Source organism: Mustela nivalis (assembly GCF_964662115.1).
Source record: "Mustela nivalis genome assembly, chromosome: 7".
Classification (NCBI taxonomy): Eukaryota; Metazoa; Chordata; class Mammalia; order Carnivora; family Mustelidae; genus Mustela; species Mustela nivalis.
This window is the reverse complement of record NC_139026.1, coordinates 106011553-106030728: the sequence shown is the minus strand read 5'-3', so window position 1 is coordinate 106030728 and position 19176 is coordinate 106011553. Positions and strand designations below refer to the sequence as shown.

Here is a 19176-nt window from a genome sequence, read left to right as displayed (position 1 = left end):
TAGAAGGCATGCTCAAAGAGTAGAATATTTTGGTTGGCTGATTTTTGGTTTTTTTTTTAGACTGAACTTTAAACTCTTCCAGAGGAGTACCCAAAGTTATATGTTGAAATCTTTTTAAAATATGAACTTAATTCTTAAAAAATGCATTTATCAACTGAGGATTTTGCAGATCTGGAAATTTTCACTCTGAGCATCATTTCCTCTTGTAGGAGACAGTAAGAGAATATAGCATAGAAATTTTAACTGGGTGTGGAAGGTTCCAGAGTACTCCCAGGATATTGTTTTCATAATAATAGTTCAATACCCAGTATTAGCTTTTCTTGGCATTTTGACACTTTCTCTTAAACCCTGAGGAAAAGAGAGGCAGCAGCCATCCTGGTCAAGCATTATTTGTAAAATGAGGTTGTAAAGTCCCTTTGCTTATGTTCAGAACCATTGCCCTGGACCTCAAGGTCTTGATGTTGGACACAGATACCAGCAGAGGAACTTTTTGGCTGGTCCATCTAGGAATGAGAGAGCTCATCAAACAGAGAATGTGAAATCTCTTGAGATTCACCTTGGAAAATGGTGGAGTCTTGTTCCCATGTTCTAGAAGAAGGAGGTTCAGCCTATGAAGAGCTCCCTGGGGCCAGGACTGCTGTGTGAATTGACCAGACCTGTTTTCATCTTCTGTCATCATGTCCTCAGCCTGGAGCACTCCAAAACTCTCTAGCTGTTTTCCCTGCAGAGGACTGGCCTCCTCCACACCACTCTACAAAGGACAGTTATAGTTTCCTTTCTAAAGTCCCTGTTTGGTCCTGTTACTTCTTCAAATCAGCAAGGATGGACCTCCCATTGTTTTTAGAGGAAAATCAAAGCTTCTTCAGTGAAAGAAGCCAAATACAAGAAACCAAATATTGTGTGATTTCTTTACATGCAATACCCAGAAAAGGCAAAACTTTGGAGACAGAAAGTAGATTAATGGTTGCCTGCGGTGGACATGGTGAAGTGGAGATTAAGAGTAATGTGCACAGAGCATCTAGTTGGAGTAACGAACGTGTTCTAAAGCTGATATATGGTGATGGTTGTACAACTTGGTTAACTTTACTTAAAAAGCATTGAATTGTACATTTGAATAGGGTGGATTACATATGAAAAATTGAAATATATTCAAGCATCTTATTATACTTACCAGGTGCTCCATGATACAGTTTCTAATGAATTCTTCTCTCTTGGGCTCCATCTCACCCCTCCCTCTCTCTGTATACTGGACACACACTGGCCCTGGTTCAGGTCCTCCAAGTGTCTTGTTCTTCCTCTGGGCTCCCACCTGCACCTTCAAGCACCTGCTGTGACCTCCCTCCCCACTGCCTGACCCAAATCTGGCTGATACCCCTCAAAGCTCAACTTTCTGTAGGATGGATGCCCTTGTCCACCCAGATGAGCTCAGGACCCTGTTCTGTGCCCCCATACCTGGGTTTTGTACACCTGGACTTTATCTTTCATGCCACTGATCACATTTTGCTGTGGTTATTTGTGTAATGTCTGTCCCCCTTACCGGTATATAAGCCCACACATAATTTGTCAACAGTGATATTCCAAGGCACATAGTCAGATTTTAGAAATATTAATTGTGTGGTTAAATATAAGAATGAGGCACAGAGGCCACAAGACCAGGCAGCTCTTCCAAAGAGCACATAGATTTATTGAGAACCCAGTCTTGCTCAAGGGAGGGCACACATTTTAGTCTCTCCCTAGGGACTACATGTGGAATAGAAGAGGGATATGGGAGGGAGTGGCATGACGAGGTACAGAGTGTGGAGATCACAGGTGTGAGGATGGGAGGGTGCGGGGAGGGGCACGTGGAACAAGAGAGAATAAACTTGGGAGTCATGGGTTCTCGTCTGGCTTTGGGATGCTGGGTGAGAACAATAAGCTCCCTGGTCGTCTTCTTTTAACCTATGAAAAGAACTTGGCTCAAATATTCTATAATTCCAGTCATTCTACTAGACTAGGGCTTCTCAATGTCAGAATCACCAGGGGTGTGTGTTACAAAGGTAGACTCCTAAGGTCTACCCAGGGGTCTGGATCAGTCTCTCTGCAAGTGCGGCCAGGGGATCCCCATTTTAACACACTCTTGGGTGATTTTTATTTTTTAATGCAAGTTTGTGAAAGGGTGGGAAATGCATCTATCTCCTTCACTCACATATCCCAAAGCTCCACCCAATGTAGCACAGAAATAGGATGCTCAATAACTATTTCTTGATGGGTGAGTAAGTAAATGTTATAGTCACAGAAATGGGGATATCTTGCTTTAACCAAGGCAGAAGAGGAAGAGGGTCGCTGCCTCATTATGGTCTATGGTAACTTCCCTCCTCTTTGGGGCTGAATTCTCCATTTATAAAATATGGTGGTTGGACTAAGTGGCTCATAGGAATTCTCTTTGCCTTAATAACCCACAGCACCATGAATCTGTAATATGGACAGCACCACGAATCCATGCTTTCTGTTTCCCTTCACCTTCCACCTTGACAGATGAGAAAGAATCAAGGTGAAAATCAACAACAACCCAGAGATTCGTTGTGAGTTTTAATAGGAGGGGCAGAGTCGGACAGTTTAGAGGAACGTATAAAAAGACCTTTTACTTTTTGCTGGAACATGATATGGTTTGTGCATAGCACATACATATTAAAAAATAGAAGCATCACATTTTACAAGCACATGACTGAACAAATTCTGGGTTTTTCTACTCACTTGACCCAAACTTGAGGACAGCTCTGCACTGGGACCCAGTCTGAGGTACTTATTGATTTATAGAAAGGGGAAAACCACATGAGGACACAGCTGTCTGAGTGCTGGAATTTCAGTAGTTCAATGAGGTATACAAACATGGTTCTGTGTTGGCTCTTGGCATGACGGACTAGATTTGGGATCTGTTTTGGGTGTAATCACTCCCTCCTTCCGTTCTAGGAAGAAGAAACATCAACTCAGGTGTAAGGACAGAATGGAGTTATTTCTATCTTCTCTCCTGGGCTTCTCCCAATCATTCTGGGAGGTAGCAGAATGAGTGGCCATTCCTGGCCAAGTGGAGAGGCAGGGGGCAAGATTTGAGAGACCCACTTCCTAGACACGAAAGTGGCAAGTGGCAGAGAGTCCCTCCTCAGTGACATCTGACCCAGAGCCTTTGGGGACAGAAAGTTACAGGCGCTTTCTAGCATCCGTCCACGTGAAAAGCAGCAGAAGGGGATAGACAGAAGAGAGAATAACCCCGTGTCTTAGGGGCCAGTGACTACTTTTGGTAGATATGTTTCTACCAGTGGCCGTGGCACATAATGGGCAAGGGCAGTGGGCCTACAGCTCTGGGAGGAAGGAGAACTACAGCTTGTGAACTTTCATACATCTTTCTCTCTTAGGATTCTACAGAATGATAACTTGAAGGCTCTGATGTCTAGGACAAGAAAGGGGCTCGGCACCATCATGAGAAGAATTCCAAACTTCCCAGCATGTGACAAAGTCAGGAGAGAATTTCGGGCCTGGGTTCCTGGCCTAAGAAAATCCTCTATGTCTAAAAAGGAGAGAGTTTTGTAGCCTAGATCCGGAGAGAGGAGAAAATATTCTCTTTCCTGAGCCACAGAATGGGGTGCATATGCTGGATGTGTTGTGGGACGTGGCAGCAGAGGGGGAAGGCTGTGACGGGTAATGGTAGGGGATTACAACATTATATGCCGCCTTCCATGGGAGGTTCAAAGACGCATGGCAAGTAGGAACGGAAGGGGTACTAGAAGGAGCAAATGATGGAGCAATCACAATCAACAGTTTCAATGGGGCAGTTGGGGTTTTTTTGTTTCCTCTGAGGTCCACCCATTGTCCTGAGGAGAGTGCAGACTCTACAGGGTGCTCTACCGGGTCCCCTATGGTTTTTGAGCTCACGTCTCCCCAGCTGAGAAGTTCATTCCAAGAATGTGCTCGTATGTTGCTCCTATTTTTATAGTTTGCTCTTGAAGAAGGAATAAGGCAGCATCTGGGTTCTGGAGTCACAAGTGTGCATGGAGCTGCCAGAGAAGGTTCAGGATAGGAGAGAAGCCAATGACTACAAAACTCTATAAACCAGGATCATAGCTCGGGATCTGGGAGAGAGATGACCTAAGTTGTTCGTAGTACATGGCAGCAGGAAGGTGAAGGTCATTCTTTCCCCTGCCTACATGATGTCTGCTACAGCCTCTTGGATCCAACGGGGCTGAGAGCTCAGTTTGGAGCTCAGTAGACATGGTGATCAGACACACCTGTGCACAGACACAGTTGCAGGGGAGAAGGAACTGAGCAGTCCTTTGCTGATCTTCCTTTGTTCCTGCCCGTTAACCCACTTCTATGGCCGGAGAGTGACTTGTAAGCCTAAACCACTTACAGATTGAAGAGAAAGCTCTTGGGAGAGAATGCCTCTGGATAGGAGACATTTTAAAGAGTCAATGATGCATCACCACATCTAGGAATATATTCAGAATGTTCAACGACTGCTACAGCATAGGCTCCGGTACCAGTTAGGACATAGGCAATTCCTAACTTTGAAGCAATTCCAGTCATAGGCAATGGGTGTGCTGGTACCTCTGCATGGTGACTGGATAGCAAGCCTGCCTGGTCCCAGGCATGTCTTAGCTTCTCCTTCTCATTCCTAGCATGAGATATGGAAGTGGACTTTTGGAGGAACTCCTTGTCACTGTCTGAGCACTTTTATGAGCCTCCAGAAAGATGCAGACAAGGTCTAGCAGTCTGAGGCCTTGAGACTCTTTTGAGAAATGTATCCCCTCTCATGCCGAGTTGGCTCAGAGGTTTAGGAAGAAAGGAACTAACACTTTGGGACCTAACACTTTTCTGCACTCCCAGCACCTTCCATTGGGTATGGCTACATGCCTCGGGTTCTGAGTGCATCAGTTTCTGATGTACCCTGTCAAAGAAACTAATCAATTACTCTGGACAAGATAATCAGCTTTGTCCTCTGCCTCCAAGCAGACCTGCCCTTTGAATATTCCAAATGGTCAAGATGGACCAGTTTTCTCCCCCTTCCAGTTGACCCAAGACCCCAGCTCCTGCCAGTTTCTTCCAAGGCGGGGTCGTGTCTACTCTTGCTCCTGAGCTCTTACTGTATGTTCAATCTTTGCTCACCTTTGTGGGGCCTTTTCCTCCTCATCCAGCACATGTCCTCCCTGATGTGTGCCAGACAGAGAGGTAGCCTGTAGGATGCCTCTGCTGAGTAGCCAACTTCCATGTCCAGCTCATAGTCACTCAGCTCAGATCTATCTATAGATGGTCGCATCTGCAAATAGAGAGGTATGTCGAAGGCGAAGGCATTTGCAGCAAATGGGGGGTTGTCTTCCAGGCAGGGGGCCCCTAAGAGTAGCGGAGGGTGTCAGGTCATTCTGTAACTTGATGGTTCATGTATGCCGAAAATATTTGCACTCTGATATGGCTCTCTGTGGTTTCAGATTTAGGAACATTCCAATCATTCAGGAATCTGAAGGCTCCAGGCAGACAACATTTATAGTCACTTGGGGGGAACCTCTGCTTTAAATACTCTCAAAGGACAGGAGGCAAGAAGGCATTGTACAGCAAGGAGCTGTTACAGCTTGGCTGCTTGAGTTCATAGAACTATCACTCTTCTCTTACTGTAGGGGGAGCAGAGGGGGCAAAGTCTGGAGGTCATGGTGCCCATTCTACTGCATCCAGCCACCAGTGTGAATGCGAGATGAGGACGACCAAGAAGGAAGTGAGAGTATCAGATGAGGACTTGGGTGAGTTTCCCGGACGTAGCTGGAGAGGAATCATCATCTGCAGTCCAAGCCTCTCTACTTCCTTCATGCCCTATTTTGTCCCCCCTCACCCCTCGCCAAAGAGGTTGCCATTATTAGGATCCTTGTCATCTGAGGTTAAAATAAGACCCAGTTCAAAGTGAGGAAAAGTTATGGGCAGGGAGCCTGGCCCCGTCTTGTTCTTGGAGTCACACACAGCACTGAATCCTCCAGGCCGAATGGCACTCCGCAGGACATCCAGTCCCTTCCGCCGCTTCCAGCAGGCCTTCCCCAGCTGCTCGAGACACAGCTCTACCCCATTTCTGCAAGAAGAGGATCCCTTCTCCCCCAGCTTCCCTGTCAGGGCAGCCCAGTGTCCCCGGAGCCCTCATAGGCAGGAAGTTTGGAGCCTTCCCACTTTCTTTCTGGTTTGCAGATAAACCCTACTCTCTCCTCCATCTCGCCCTCCATGCTTAGAGGACAGCTGCTCCCACTGCCTGCGCACGCCATGCGTGCATGCGAGTGGCCTCTGAATGGAAGGATGATTGGGAAGTGGCACAATGAGAGTCCACATCAATCTTGCTGGTTTGACGGGAGACATTCTTGCAGGCAGATTCCTGCTGCAGTGATCCTGGGAGAAAGAAACCCGACACTCTGCCATGCCTTTGCTCAGACTGTCTATACAACGATGTGTGGTTATACACCAACACATGCACATGTTGCCATGCTGGCCTTTCCCCGTGCACATGGTCACATGCCCCGTGTAGCTTCTTCCCTCACTTGAGTTCAGAGCATATATCCATCGCCATTCTAGGAGGTTGGTTGCAAGCCCTTTCTTGGGTTGGTTACATACCATAGGGTCTGGTATGGTTTCTCCCCAAGCCCAAGAGAAGCCTGACTCAGGAGTCGTGGGGGGCAAGGGGGATTGTTCATTTGTGCAAAATTCTGATACAAAAGATGTTGCTTTCAATCTGAGAGCCTCCTTTCCTGGTCCTTATATCCTGGGAAGGAAGTGAGTGACAGTCATGATGGGGGACACCTTGCTGCCCCGCTTCACCCGTCCGTATTTGCTCAGTGCGATGTAGGTCCCTCTGTACAGGTCTGACTCGTAGGCATTGTAATTGTTGGGCAGGAGGGTTTCTCTGAACTTGCATTCCTCTTGGAAGCTGGGCTGCCAAAGAAATGGACAAACAGCAGAGGCTCAGTTACAAATGAGGTGTAACGGGCCCCCTACCGGGTGTGCCTCCCCTCCTCTCTGTCAGACAACCAGCAGGGATTCTGAGCCATCCTAGGCGAACTGGGTCATGGAAGGTCAGAAAGGAAGAGACTTCTGAGCTGTTGGGTCCTTCTCACGTTCCCTCCTTTAGGATGAAGAAACCAAGGTCCAGGGACAGCAATGGTCTGGATCACAGGGGGTGGGTCTCCTGACCCTCAATTTAAGGGTGCTCTCCTCTTAGCACCTCGCTGATAATTTATTCCATTCAGAAAAGGATACAACAGGCTGTTTTCTCATGTCCACTGTGAGAGGTGGTCTCGTGGAGCAGGACTGGGAGCCTGGGCTCCACTTAGTAACTTCCCTGCTTTCTAGCTGTGTGATCTCGGGCAGGATCTCCCTCTCAGCCTTTGTTCCCTTTCCTGCAAGCTGTGTCCTGGCGGGCAGGTCTGTTCCAATGCTGCCTGTTGACTATGTTAACCATTTCTTCTTTCCCCTGGTGTCCACTCACTCTGTCTATTCCAGCTTATGCCCTAGGTTTGCAACCCCTTAAAGAGGTTCATGCTTGGTTTTGACTTTGAGCCCAGAAGAGGCCCGGTGCCTCCCAGACATTCATGGCAAGTCTGGGAACAGAAATGGTGAGGAACAGCCGTTTTTATGGGGAAGAGAACCTGGTTCCCTCCGTGGCAGGTGGTGCCGTGGAGTCTGGAGCCAGTGATAAATCAGCCCCTTCAGGGCTCATTTGGTAGAGAAGCGTGTGTGGACCATCTGTTCAGAAAATGAAGGCTGAACTTCCTGTCACACATCAACAAGTTCATTCCCGCTATCACCCATGTCCTCCTTTATTCCTAGAAAAGAGGGCCCTTCCTCCCCAGGCCTCTGGGCCCACTGCTGAGGGAGGCTGGGGAGATTTCTGTGCATTGGACAGGGAACGGCTCTGTGGGCTCTAGAGGAAGAAAGAGCAAGATAAGAGCCAGGAGATCTGGGATCCTGTCTCGAAAGAAGTACAGAATGAAACAAAAAGAGAGAGGTGGGATGTAATTTCTGACTCCTTCCTGCTGACTGAGGCCATCGGCTATAAAAAGCCCACTCAATGGCCTGCCGGCTGTGCCAGAGGTGTCATCTGACCTTCTCTGAAGGAATCGTACTGTGAGCACCCTGGGCTGGTGGAGGCGGGGGATGGACCAGAGCCTCTTCCTGTTATGAAGGGAGGGTGATGAGCTAGCTCACTGGGCTCCCAGACCCCTCCCCCACTGCACCCTGCCCTCCCCCCTTTGGGCACCTGCACCTCTCAGGCAGCACATACAGGACTGTGTGATCCCCAGGGACAGCTTCTTCTATCCCAATAGACTCCAAGTAGCCCAAGACAAGGACTGTCTTGTCAGGTACGTGACGCTGAATGGACCATGATTTAACAGGGGCAACAGCAAGGCAGGTGCATACCCCTCCCCCTCCGACTCCATGGCTGGCTCCTTCAATGCAGCGTGAGAGTGAGCTAGGAGCAGTGCAGTGTGAGAAGGGAAGGGCACACTCCCCTCCTGCCCTTTGTCCCTTTCTCCTTTCCCCATTTATTGTTTAAAAGGCACTTCCACAAGTGCTAATTTACCTGGGATGAATATGAAAGCTTCAGCCAGCCACACCAGCTGACTTCCTAGCAGCACACTGGGCACTTGGATTTTCCCAAGCTAGCCTTCTTATGGATGGTCAGTAAGTATTTGTGGAAGGACGGTCCCAAAGGCAGAGAGAATAAACTAATCAAAGTAGGTAAAAAGCATAAGTGTACACTGGTTTGAGGGTACGTCGAGGATGATATACCTCTTAATTAGCTCTGTGAACAGGGACACATGGTTTAACCTTCCCTCCTCTGACTTAACCTCAGTTCTCTCATCTCTACATTGGGGGACAGTAAGAATAATTATGCCATAGAACTGGGGTGAGCATGAATTGAAATAACATACAGCAAGTCGTTGTTATAACACCTGGCACGTAGTGAAGAAGAAAATATTGTTATTATTATAACTCTTCTCTATCACAAACTACTTTACATTAAAAGCCCTGAAAGTCTGTCTTAACCTGGATTGCCCTTCCTGCAAAACCTGCTGTGGGTTATGACACATTTTTGGTTTTAAGCTCCGCAGTTATGGACTGAATGACTTCGAGACCTTGAGCTTGTATGAGAAGAGCACAGAACTAGGGTACACAGAGGCTGATGCTCCAGCACTGCTCTTTGGGGCCTCTCTGGACCGTGGTTTCTTTACCTGTGCATGGGGTGTAGGGTCAGCCACAGGAGCTAAGATTGTTGGTGAGCAAAGCTCTGAAGCAACAACGCTAGGAGAAAGTACACTCAAAATTGATTATAAATTTAACTGAGAAATAAAACTACACCGATTAAAAGTCCGGTGCATGGGCACCTGGGTGGCTTAGTCAATTAAGCTTTGGACTGTCCATTTCGGCTCAGGTCATGATCTCAGGGTCCTGGGATTGAGCCCCATGTGTGGCTCTGCGCTGAGCATGCCGCCTGCTTGGGATTTTCTCTTTCGCTCCTTCTCTCTCAGCCACTGCACACCTGCCCGCACGCACATACTTTCTCTCTTTCTAAAAAGAAAAACAGGTCTGGTGCAGATCGATGAACAAAATAGAGTCCAGAAGCAGAAGTAGATCCAAATATATGTCAATATAAAATAAAAAATGGATCTGAAATTTATATAAAATAAAAGCATTTCAAATCACTAGAGAGAAGATGGGGTTGGAACAACTGGATAATATCTAATAATAATAATAGTAATAAAGTTTGACTTGTTATTTCATTCCTTACATTACAATAAATTCTACAACTAGCAAAGATCTAAATGTGAAAATGAGAATCTTAAAAGTCCAGAAAAAATTTGTTTCAATAGTCTTGAGTAGGGAAGCTCTTTTTGAGCAGGACAGTGAAAACTAGACACCATAAAAAAAGCAAAACCAATAAATTTGACTTCTGCCTGGAAAAAAAAATTGCCTCAAAACAAAAATATAAATAGCAAACTCAGTTAAAAAAATAGTTGCATAAGAAAATAGTTGCCATGTCGGAGCACCTGGGTGGCTCAGGAAGGTGAGCTTCCAACTTTTGCTCAGGTTTTGATCTCAGGGTCGTAAGTTCATGCCCACTCCATGCCAGGTGTGGAGCCTACTTAAAATAAATAAATAAATAACAAAAACCCAATAAAATGAAAATAAAAAATAAAAAAATAGTTGCAATGTGTATGTGTCAGAGAGTACAATTTTGTTACTATATGCAGAACCCTTAACTGAGAACTGTTTATGAACAGACCATTCACAGAAAAGGAAATACAATTATCATTTGAACATGAGAAAATATACCTAATAAGAGAAATCTAAGTCATAATGGTGAGACATTTTTTAATTGTTTGATTAATAGAAGTCAGGTGTTTGATAATATTCTTTCTTTTTTAGAGAGAGAGATAACACATGAGCAAGCTGGGGAGGGGCAGAGGGAGAAGGAGAAGGAGAGAGAATGTCAAGCTGTCTCCACGCTAAGCTTGGAGCCTAACTCAGGTCTCCATCTTGACATCCCGAGACCATGACCCAAGCCAAAATCAAGAGCCTTGACGCTTAACTGACTGAGCCACCCAGGTGCCCCTTGATAATATTCTTCTCTTGGTGAGAGCACGAAGAGTAGAAATTCTCATTTAATGTCTCTGGGTGTCTGTATTGTAATGAGCTCTATACAGAGCAATTGGACAATATCTTCTAGAATGAAAAAGGACTACTAATTCTTCTTCTAGGAATTATCTTACTGGCACACTCCTACACATGTACAAGAGTTACTCGCTGCAACATTTTCTATAATAGTAAAAGACCAAAAACCACAAAGTGTTTATTAGGAGGGAAGAAGTTAGTTCAGTTCTGGCAGAGTCCTACAATTGAATACTGTGAGCCATGAAACATACGGAACCTCCATGTGCATGAACTTGAAATGGTCTCAAAGCCATACTGGTAAGTGAAGAGGCAAGCTTCGAAATGGTGTGTAGTGTGCTCTTATCCGTGTGAGTTTATAAGGTAACAGTGAGGGCACACTCACAGGGACACAGGTTCTTCCTGGAGCAACACACAAGGCTGGGTAGTGCCTTTCACTGGGGAGGTAGATACTAGTGGCTTCAAACGACAGTGAGAAAGGGACTAAATTTCCACGGCATGTTCTTTTGTACCTTCTCCCTCCATCCCCTGCCCCACCGTGTTCATATATTACCTAGTCATGTAAGTAGATGGTTTAAAGCAGGAAAGGAGTTCAGGATAGGAGATGGGCCAGGAAACAGAGCCAAGAAAACATTTCTATCAGAAACTGGTGGTCCCTCCGCCCTTGTCCGGTTCAGCCCCTGCCACTACTTTCCCCTCTGTTGTAACTTAGATATCCCTGGAGAGTACCCCACCGTCAGTTTCCAGGAGAATGAATTTCTGATCTGGATGGTGCTTACGGGACAGATTTCGAGTGTGGTTTGCAAACTCGAGAGAGGAAACCAAACCCTGGTGCCAGCGTGCGAAGAGGAGAGGAAGGGAAAGAGGATGGACAGTGGTTCAGGCAGGAAACTCTGGAACCTTCTGGCCGTAACCTCGATTCTAGAATGTGTGGATTAAGAATCCAGTCTTTTCTAGCATCTGGGGCTCCTGAAACATTGTTAAATATGCACAATGGCGCTTATTCGCACTGTGCTTTGTGCTCTGCTTATCGAATTTGAGGGATTACTCAAATTTTCTCTCCTTTCACAAAAATGTTTTCCTACTTTCGTTTGGTTCTTTTTCTCTAGCCTTGCTCAGATTCCCAGCCTTCCCCAGAACTGCGTACAAATCTACAGTGAAACATGAAGTTTGCTTTCGGAGCCCTCTCTTTCCCTTGCCTGTCCCTTTCTGCACCCCTCCACCCGTCCTTAGGGTTCAGACGGCAGGAAGCCAAGACCATTTCCCTGAACTCTTTGAAGCAGCCGACGCTTCAGGCCAATAGGATTTTCCCACTGTCCTGCCTGATGCTCAGTGTGGTATCCAGACCCAGCCCCTTAATCCGTGCCTCTGGCATCCTGAGCCCCCGGTTCTCGTGGCCTGGGAGTGCTGGCTGCTCGGCTCTGGTGAGAAAAGCACTTGTGCCAAGTGAACGCCGTGTTAAGAAAAGGAGCTACCATATATGATTACTCGAACAAATCAAAATAATTCCACCAGATCACATTTCCTGGGCCGGGCGGGCCTCAGGCCCCACCAGGACAACGTCTTAAATTCCATGTAGGTCTAATGAGGAACCAAAACTCCAAAGAGATCAGCTCTCACAAGAAGAAGGGCATTTTGGAGAGGGATTTTGCAGAGGGCTGTTTCAGTGTGTCACCTCTGGCAGAAATGCCCCTTACAGTCTGGGGTGGAGGAAACAACCATCATTTGTCTTCAAACAGAGCTAAGTCACCTGGACTGCTGGGGGTGGGCGCTTGTCTTTAAAGTTCTTCCTCCCAGGGCTGCCTTGGCCACCTGCCCCTCTTACTCTGGTTGTGTGTGTGCCTGGGAAGGGTTGAGGGAAGACGTATTTAAGGAGGTGGGGAGTGAGGAGAAAAAAAAAAAAGGCTCTTTTTTCTAAGACCCTTTCTTCTGCAGCCCCTGACTGTTTCTTTACCTGTCTTTAGTAGAAATGGAGAAATACCATCTCCAAGCCCTGAAGAGGTCTGTCTATTGCACCTGCCTTTTTTTGGTAACACACAATTGCATTGTCAATTTACAGTGTTTGAAAGGTTTTCAGCAGGCACATCATTCTCTAATTCGGTGTAGACTTCTTTTTTTTTTTTTTTTTTAATATTTTATTTATTTATTTGACAGAGAGAGAGATCATAAGTAGGCAGAGAGGCAGGCAGAGAGAGAGGGGGAAGCAGGCTCCCTGCTGAGCAGAGAGCCTGATGTGGGGCTCAATCCTAGGACCCTGAGATCATGACCTGAGCAGAAGACAGAGGCTTAACCTACTGAGCCACCCAGGTGCCCTTTGGTGTAGCCTTTTGTAGCAGGCAGGCGGTGAGCTGGGGAAAGTTGTCTGCAGGGCTCTGAGGTCTCAGCCCCTAGTCCTTCCCTTGGAGCCAACACATCCCCTCAGGAATCTGTTCTCTGAGCTTTGCTGCTGAGTCCTCCCCTGTCCGGAAGTAATGCCCGAGAGAATAATCAAAGGCCTTGATGGATGAAACAAACAGCGTGTTTTGCGCGCTGTCATACTACTACTGATGAGAAGGATGTAGATAATTAGTAAAACTAAAATCGCTTCAAAGCATAGCTCAGTTCGTACTAGCTTGTTGTCTGTGTACATTTTTCTTGGCCAAAGGATTCTCATAGAACATTGTCAGGTGAAGATCTTTGATTTTTTTCAATTTTACTTTTAAAAGGATGAAGGCGATTGGAATTCACTGATTTCTGCCTCTGGCTACACTCAGAGAGCAGAGGTCCAGGCCCAGAGAAGGTCAGTGATTTTGCCCCAAATGAGAGAGTAGTGGAAGGCAGGTGGGACAGGGGCTAGGACTTGGGTCCCAGTCTCCTGTCGGTGTGCTTCCACTGTGGGCTTCCCGTCCATTACCTGCAGAGCCCGGAGGCGGGTCCACGCACAGCCCTGACTGGACGTGAGACCTTGGAAACCTTGCAAAGTCCTGTCTGTAAAGGGAGGATAAAGATCACACACACCTCCCGGGGCTTCTGGGGGCGGCAGGGTGCCCGACAAACACTAGGTGCTCAATATGGGATGGTTATTATCTAAGAAGAGCGAGGCCGCCCTGAAGCTGTGTACCCCACTTTCCTAGAGATGAAGCAGGTAAGAGGCCACTTTTCCTGGGCGGCTTTTCAGGGCTCTTATTCTCTGACCATGAGCTGTCCCGTGTCCCCAACCCCAGCACAGGTCCCCTCCCCCCAAGAGAAATCTCATTTAGCTGCAGGCTGTAGCAGCTGAGCCAGGGGAGCTGAGGCAGCTCTAGGGGCTTAAGGGAAATAGTGTGAATGAAATCATCACCCAGCGGGAGTCTTCCTGGCTCCGGGGATCAGTTGGCAATTGTTTTTTTAGACTGTGATAACAGGCCCCTGAGGGGCAGCAGGAGGGGGTAGAGGTGCTTCAGCCGATCAGTTGCCCAGGCCTGGGGCACAGTTTGGCCAGACACCCTCTTCCAGGCCCACTCTCTGTACCCTGGCCCTGGGCTCCAGGGGGGCCGAGCTCCCACCTCGGACAAGGTGTTCCTGGACCCAATGTTCCTGGGAAATGGGAGAGGGGTTGAGTGTGCAGAGTGAATGGGTCTTTCCTCAGGACAGCACCCCTCCCCCCACTTTCCCTGGACTTGTTCACTTAGTGAACCTTCCAGCTAATGGGCCCACTTGACCCCCTTTGAAGTCATGGGCCCTGGTGGCTGGGGCAGATGTGTCTCCTACATCAGGAATCAGCCCACTTTCAGGCATGGCTCCTTCCCTTTTGCTACTCAATGCTTTACTCCTTTGCAGTGATATCTAAATGTTTTCTTTCTACCATCCCTTTCCTTTCCTTTCCTTTTCTTTCCTTTCCTTTCCTTTCATCTTTCTTCCAGATGTGGGGCTTGAACTCACGACCCTGAGATCAAAACCTGAGATGCGGTCAAGAGTTGGATGTTTAAGTGGCTAAGCCACCCAGGTGCCCCTGCAGTACTTTCTCTGACTATGATTAAAGCTCTGAGTTTGGAATCTCATGTAGGTTCTCTTGCCAGGGCCCCACATTTCAAGGGGGATGTGGATAAATGCTCCTGTATTTATGCCCTTTCCCTGCTCAGAGTTGAGCCTCCCTCTGGGTAAGGAGAAAGCAATACTAGAGAAGGGCTTCTGTCATCTGGGGTTCCTTCCCGGAGATCTACCTGCTAAATGGTCCCCTACAGACAGTGTCACAGCCAACAACCTCCATTCCTGGCTTTCCAGTCAGTGGGATCCCAGGTACTGTGCAGGCTGGTGAGAAGGGGCTTCTGGAGATGACTCATTCCCCAGGAAGGGGCCCTGCTGCACCCACACCTATGTTGGTCCCAGGCAGCCTTTGTCCTTCTCCATCACCTTTGTGCAGACAGGTGTCTGAGAAAAAGAGTGGGAATTCCAAGGCTCATGCTAGGTTTCTACTGCCCAACCCTCCAAAGGCCATGTATCCTGGTAGTCCTCACACCTTTCTGTGCCTCAGAAATACCAAAGAAGCTTCAAAAACAACAAACAAACCGATATCCAGACCCCCACCCCAGCTCTGCTGGATAAGAATCTCTGATAGAGGTCCCTGACATCTATCTGCACTTTGAACACCAAGATGCCGTGGATGCAAAAGGTCTTACCTGCCTCACCTCTAGGAAAGTGGGGTGCACAGCCTCCAAGCGGGGTGCCTCGCCCTCCTTAGATAATGTAATAGCCGCCCCATATTGAGCACCTAGTGTTTGTCGGGCACCCTGCGGAGGGCTTTCCAAGCATTATCCCCCCGCAGCCCTGGGAGGTGTGTGTGATCTTTATCTTCCCTTTACAGGCAGGACTTTCCAAGGTTTCCAAGGTCTCATGTCCAGTCAGGGCTGCGAGTGGACCCACCTCTGGGCTCTGCAGGTAATGCGTGTCACACCTGCAGCAGAAGGGCCTGTGGTATAGAGACTGGGGCCCGAGTTCTGGTTCCTGGTGCCACCTACCCTCCAGCTCTTCCCCTTACTCCAGACACCCACTTTTAATCCATGCCTTGTCTCCATGCAAACCGACCCAGACTTAGAGTCAGCACTAAAGATCACACAGAAGAGGCCACCTGAGCACCCCCTTTGGGTGGGTAGGGAGCAGACCCCCTCTGTAGGGATAGCTTCCCCAGAACCCGGCACCAATCCCAGCTCTCTCTGCTCACTTCCTGATGCTCAGTCTGTCTCCAAGGAGAGGTAGAACAGCACTCCACGCCCTTCTCATAAATAACTCTGGTATTCCTTGACAATTGCTCAGAGGTCTACCTTTTTAGCTTTCTTATTTCTGTCAAAAGAACTCCCAGTTTCAACTTCATAGGCATGTTTACCCAGCCCATATTTTGGAATAGCTGAATCATGAGAGGAGAGCCCCAGGGCTCAGGAGGTCAAAGACGGCAGAGATTTAGGTTTATATGCTTAGAAGTTGGCTAGGTTCACCAAAGGACTAGCATTTGCCCTCCCAGGGGTGATCTGTGATGGGGAGGGGATAGCGGTGGGGTGTCAGCCCAGAGGGTGGGCTGAGTATGTTTCTCTAGCCTCTGGGATCAGGGGTCAGAGGACTTAAAACCTTAAAGTAAAATCTCAACACCCTGATGAAGGTGTGCTGGACCATAGGTGGGGGTACCTCTCAGAGGGGAGTTCTTGCGGAACAGCACCCCAGAGCCTTGCTTCTCTGGGCCCCTCCAGCTCAGGGGATCAAACCCAACCATAAGCCCGGATGACAGCTTTATGCCGGCGTCCAGCTCTCCTTCAGAACCAGTAGCCTCCTGAGCCATGATTCCTAATTAATTACAACAATGGAAGGGTCAGGAGAAACATGGCCCAGAGCAGATGCGAATTAACCGTGAAGCAAGCGAGGTATGATTTCCAGGCGGGTTACTGGTACGGGCCCCTCCTTCTTGTTCTAGACAGATAGGCACTTCTCTACTCAAAGCTTTTCTAGCATTTTCTTCAGCTGTGTAAGCTGCAGCCCTCACAGCTGGAGGTTGCTCCCTTAAGCTGGAGCTCCCCCGGCCCGATAGACTCACCGTTGTGTATAATCTCCCTTTACTGTTCATGGCAATGAAGAGGGCACTTTTCACTCCAAAGAGACTCACCACACCCCGCTCCACTGTGGAAATCTCCAGCAGGCCTGACAAAGAAAGGGGGGGGCACGTTACCCAAGGCGTGTGTGGAGCAGCATGGGATATCAAACTAGAGGTGATGCCACAAGGACATCTAAGCCCGTCCCCGGCTCCTAGAAAGCCAGACCCTGTATCCCTGATCTCACTTTGGACTCGGCCAGTCCTGCCACTATACTGTCAAAGATCCAGCTCCACAAGGGCGGGGGCGGGGGAGGGGCGGAGGGTGCTGGTGGTTCTGACACCAGATCCAAGGCTTACAACCTAGCTACGTAAGATTAGCTTTCTGACTTAATCACATGAGGTCCTGGCCCGGGGTAGAAAAATGAATGCTGATAAGTTTTTTCATAAAGTTGATTCTCCACATGTTTCACCAAATCTCAGCTCATCTCAACTTGCAAACACTGCAGCCACACAGAGGCTGACGGCTTAACTGGATTCTGCAGCTCCTGTCCCCTCTTGGTCGGGCGAGTCTATCTATGCAGCAATCCTAGGACAAGGAGCCTGAGGACAGAGAAGGCAGGTTGGACTATAAAAGAAAGATGTACTTGAGCAGGAAATTTTGCAAATCACTTGCCTTTCCTTCTCAAAGAGGGAAGCTAAGTAAAAATCAGCTTGAGTCTAACCTGGTCCCAGTCCCCTCATTTATTCTCTCCACCCATGCCTTATGGCTTCCCTGCTGATGGTTTCTGGTGGTCGTCCAGGGCCATAGATGTGCCTATAATGCTGAAGTAATTAGTGCCACTGGGGCCCCGGGGGGTGATGGCAAAGGACCCCAGAATGCTCAGACCTCAGCATATCAAGCGAGCAACCAGCCACGGTCCAAGTGAGTCTAGGGGAGGCGGCTATCCCATGAGCATCCAAGCAGGGAGTAACACTTCTCTCCCTTTTGCAACAAGACCCCATGCACCAGAGCAAGTCCCCGTTGTCTTTCAGCCCTGCTTGAGCCCAAGACCCCCGCTTCCCGACTGGCCATAGCTGGCACTCACTGTAGGGGGTCTCCTCGTGGGTCCCGCTGATCCGGCCGTCGGGGGGCACCTGGAGGTGAAAGCCGATGCCCACGTTGCAGTAGAGTCTCCTCTGCCGCTTGATCCCCACCAAATAGCCACTCTCCCAATTCACCCCAGCAATCTCTCCAGCTAGCCCAGCTCGAGACCTTGACAGCAGGGTGCCCCAGCCCCTGGAGTCCAGCAGCGTGCTGTTGGCGCGGGTGCCTGCAGGCGAGGGCACCACCATGCCCACTAGGACGCCTAGGAAGATGAGAGCCCGCAGCGTGCCCTGAAGACGTCCTGCTCCCCGGGACATAGTGATGAACAGCCTCTGTCCCAGGGCCATCCACCTTGCCTCTCAGGCACGTGGTCAGAATTAATGGCCCTAAAAATACCGCCCTTCTTGTTTTTCTCCCCTCAGCATGGCGGCAGGGGCTTATTTTTGGAAGGCAGATGAAGGCTGCTGACATGAAACCAAAGCCTGCTTTGGGCACTCGGGTTGGGAGCAGAGGGACCCAGGCTGAGCCGAGGCTGGTAGGGACCATGGCTTGGGGACGGCGTCTAGCTCGCCCGCTTGCTCCGTCCCGAGTTGATTATATTTGATTTGACCTATCTTTATAGTTCAGCAGACTGTCCCTCCCCTCCACCCATCATCACCCTGACGTCAACTGTCCCAGCTCACTTATCCAGGGCTGTAACATTAACCTGCTCCTGGGCCTGGCTGGCTCCCCAGACCCCCATCACCCTCCCCACACCCCAGGGATTCTGGGAGCCACTGTCATTCCAGCTATGAGGCAGGAATGAAGTGAGCAGGGAGCATCTCTGAGGGAGGGAGGATTTGGCTGGGGGCCCAGGGGAGAGGGAGGCAAGAGGCCACCCAGAACCCAAACTGGGCAAAAGTTCTTGGCCTGGCAGTGCCGCTGACTTCCTTATTTAGAGGGCAAAGGGTAAAGACGGTGATAGGGAAAGCTTGGCGGCAGGTGATGACCGTGGCCTTTGAGCTACACTAGAGACTTTTTCATGGAAAGAGCTCACGGTAACGCATGCCAAGGTAAGCTTTGGGGGACACCGAAAGACCAAGCCCTTTTAACAGGAGAGAACAGAGATTTCGTGGTGGAGTGTGGGGAAGTGGTCAAAGGAGCTTTAGGATTGTCGAGGAAGAGAGAGCTAGGGTCAAACTTCTTCTGGCCATGGCCTTCACTCAACCAATGAGGTAGAAGTTGTGCTGGTCCTTGACAGAGTCCTCTGGCCATTTTCCTACTTGGGTTCATCCTTGGCATCTGACTCATAGCAGTCCCATTTTATAAGAAGCTAAGGTGTAGAAAACCTAAGTGACTGTCCTGAGTTACCATAGCTAACAACTGGCCCGAATCCAAAGCCTGT

At 48.7% G+C, this 19176-nt stretch overlaps 1 protein-coding gene across 1 annotated transcript; it reads right to left on the bottom strand.

Moving 5' to 3' along the window:
- Nucleotides 1-6756: 6756 nt before the first annotated feature.
- On the bottom strand, nt 6757-18139 carry FGF6 (fibroblast growth factor 6; the record flags this gene model as incomplete). Its single annotated transcript, XM_082738943.1, has 3 exons — nt 6757-6933; nt 16712-16815; nt 17794-18139. The coding sequence occupies 3 exons, from the start codon at nt 18137-18139 to the stop codon at nt 6757-6759; spliced, it is 627 nt and encodes a 208-aa protein (XP_082595069.1).
- Nucleotides 18140-19176: the final 1037 nt, after the last annotated feature.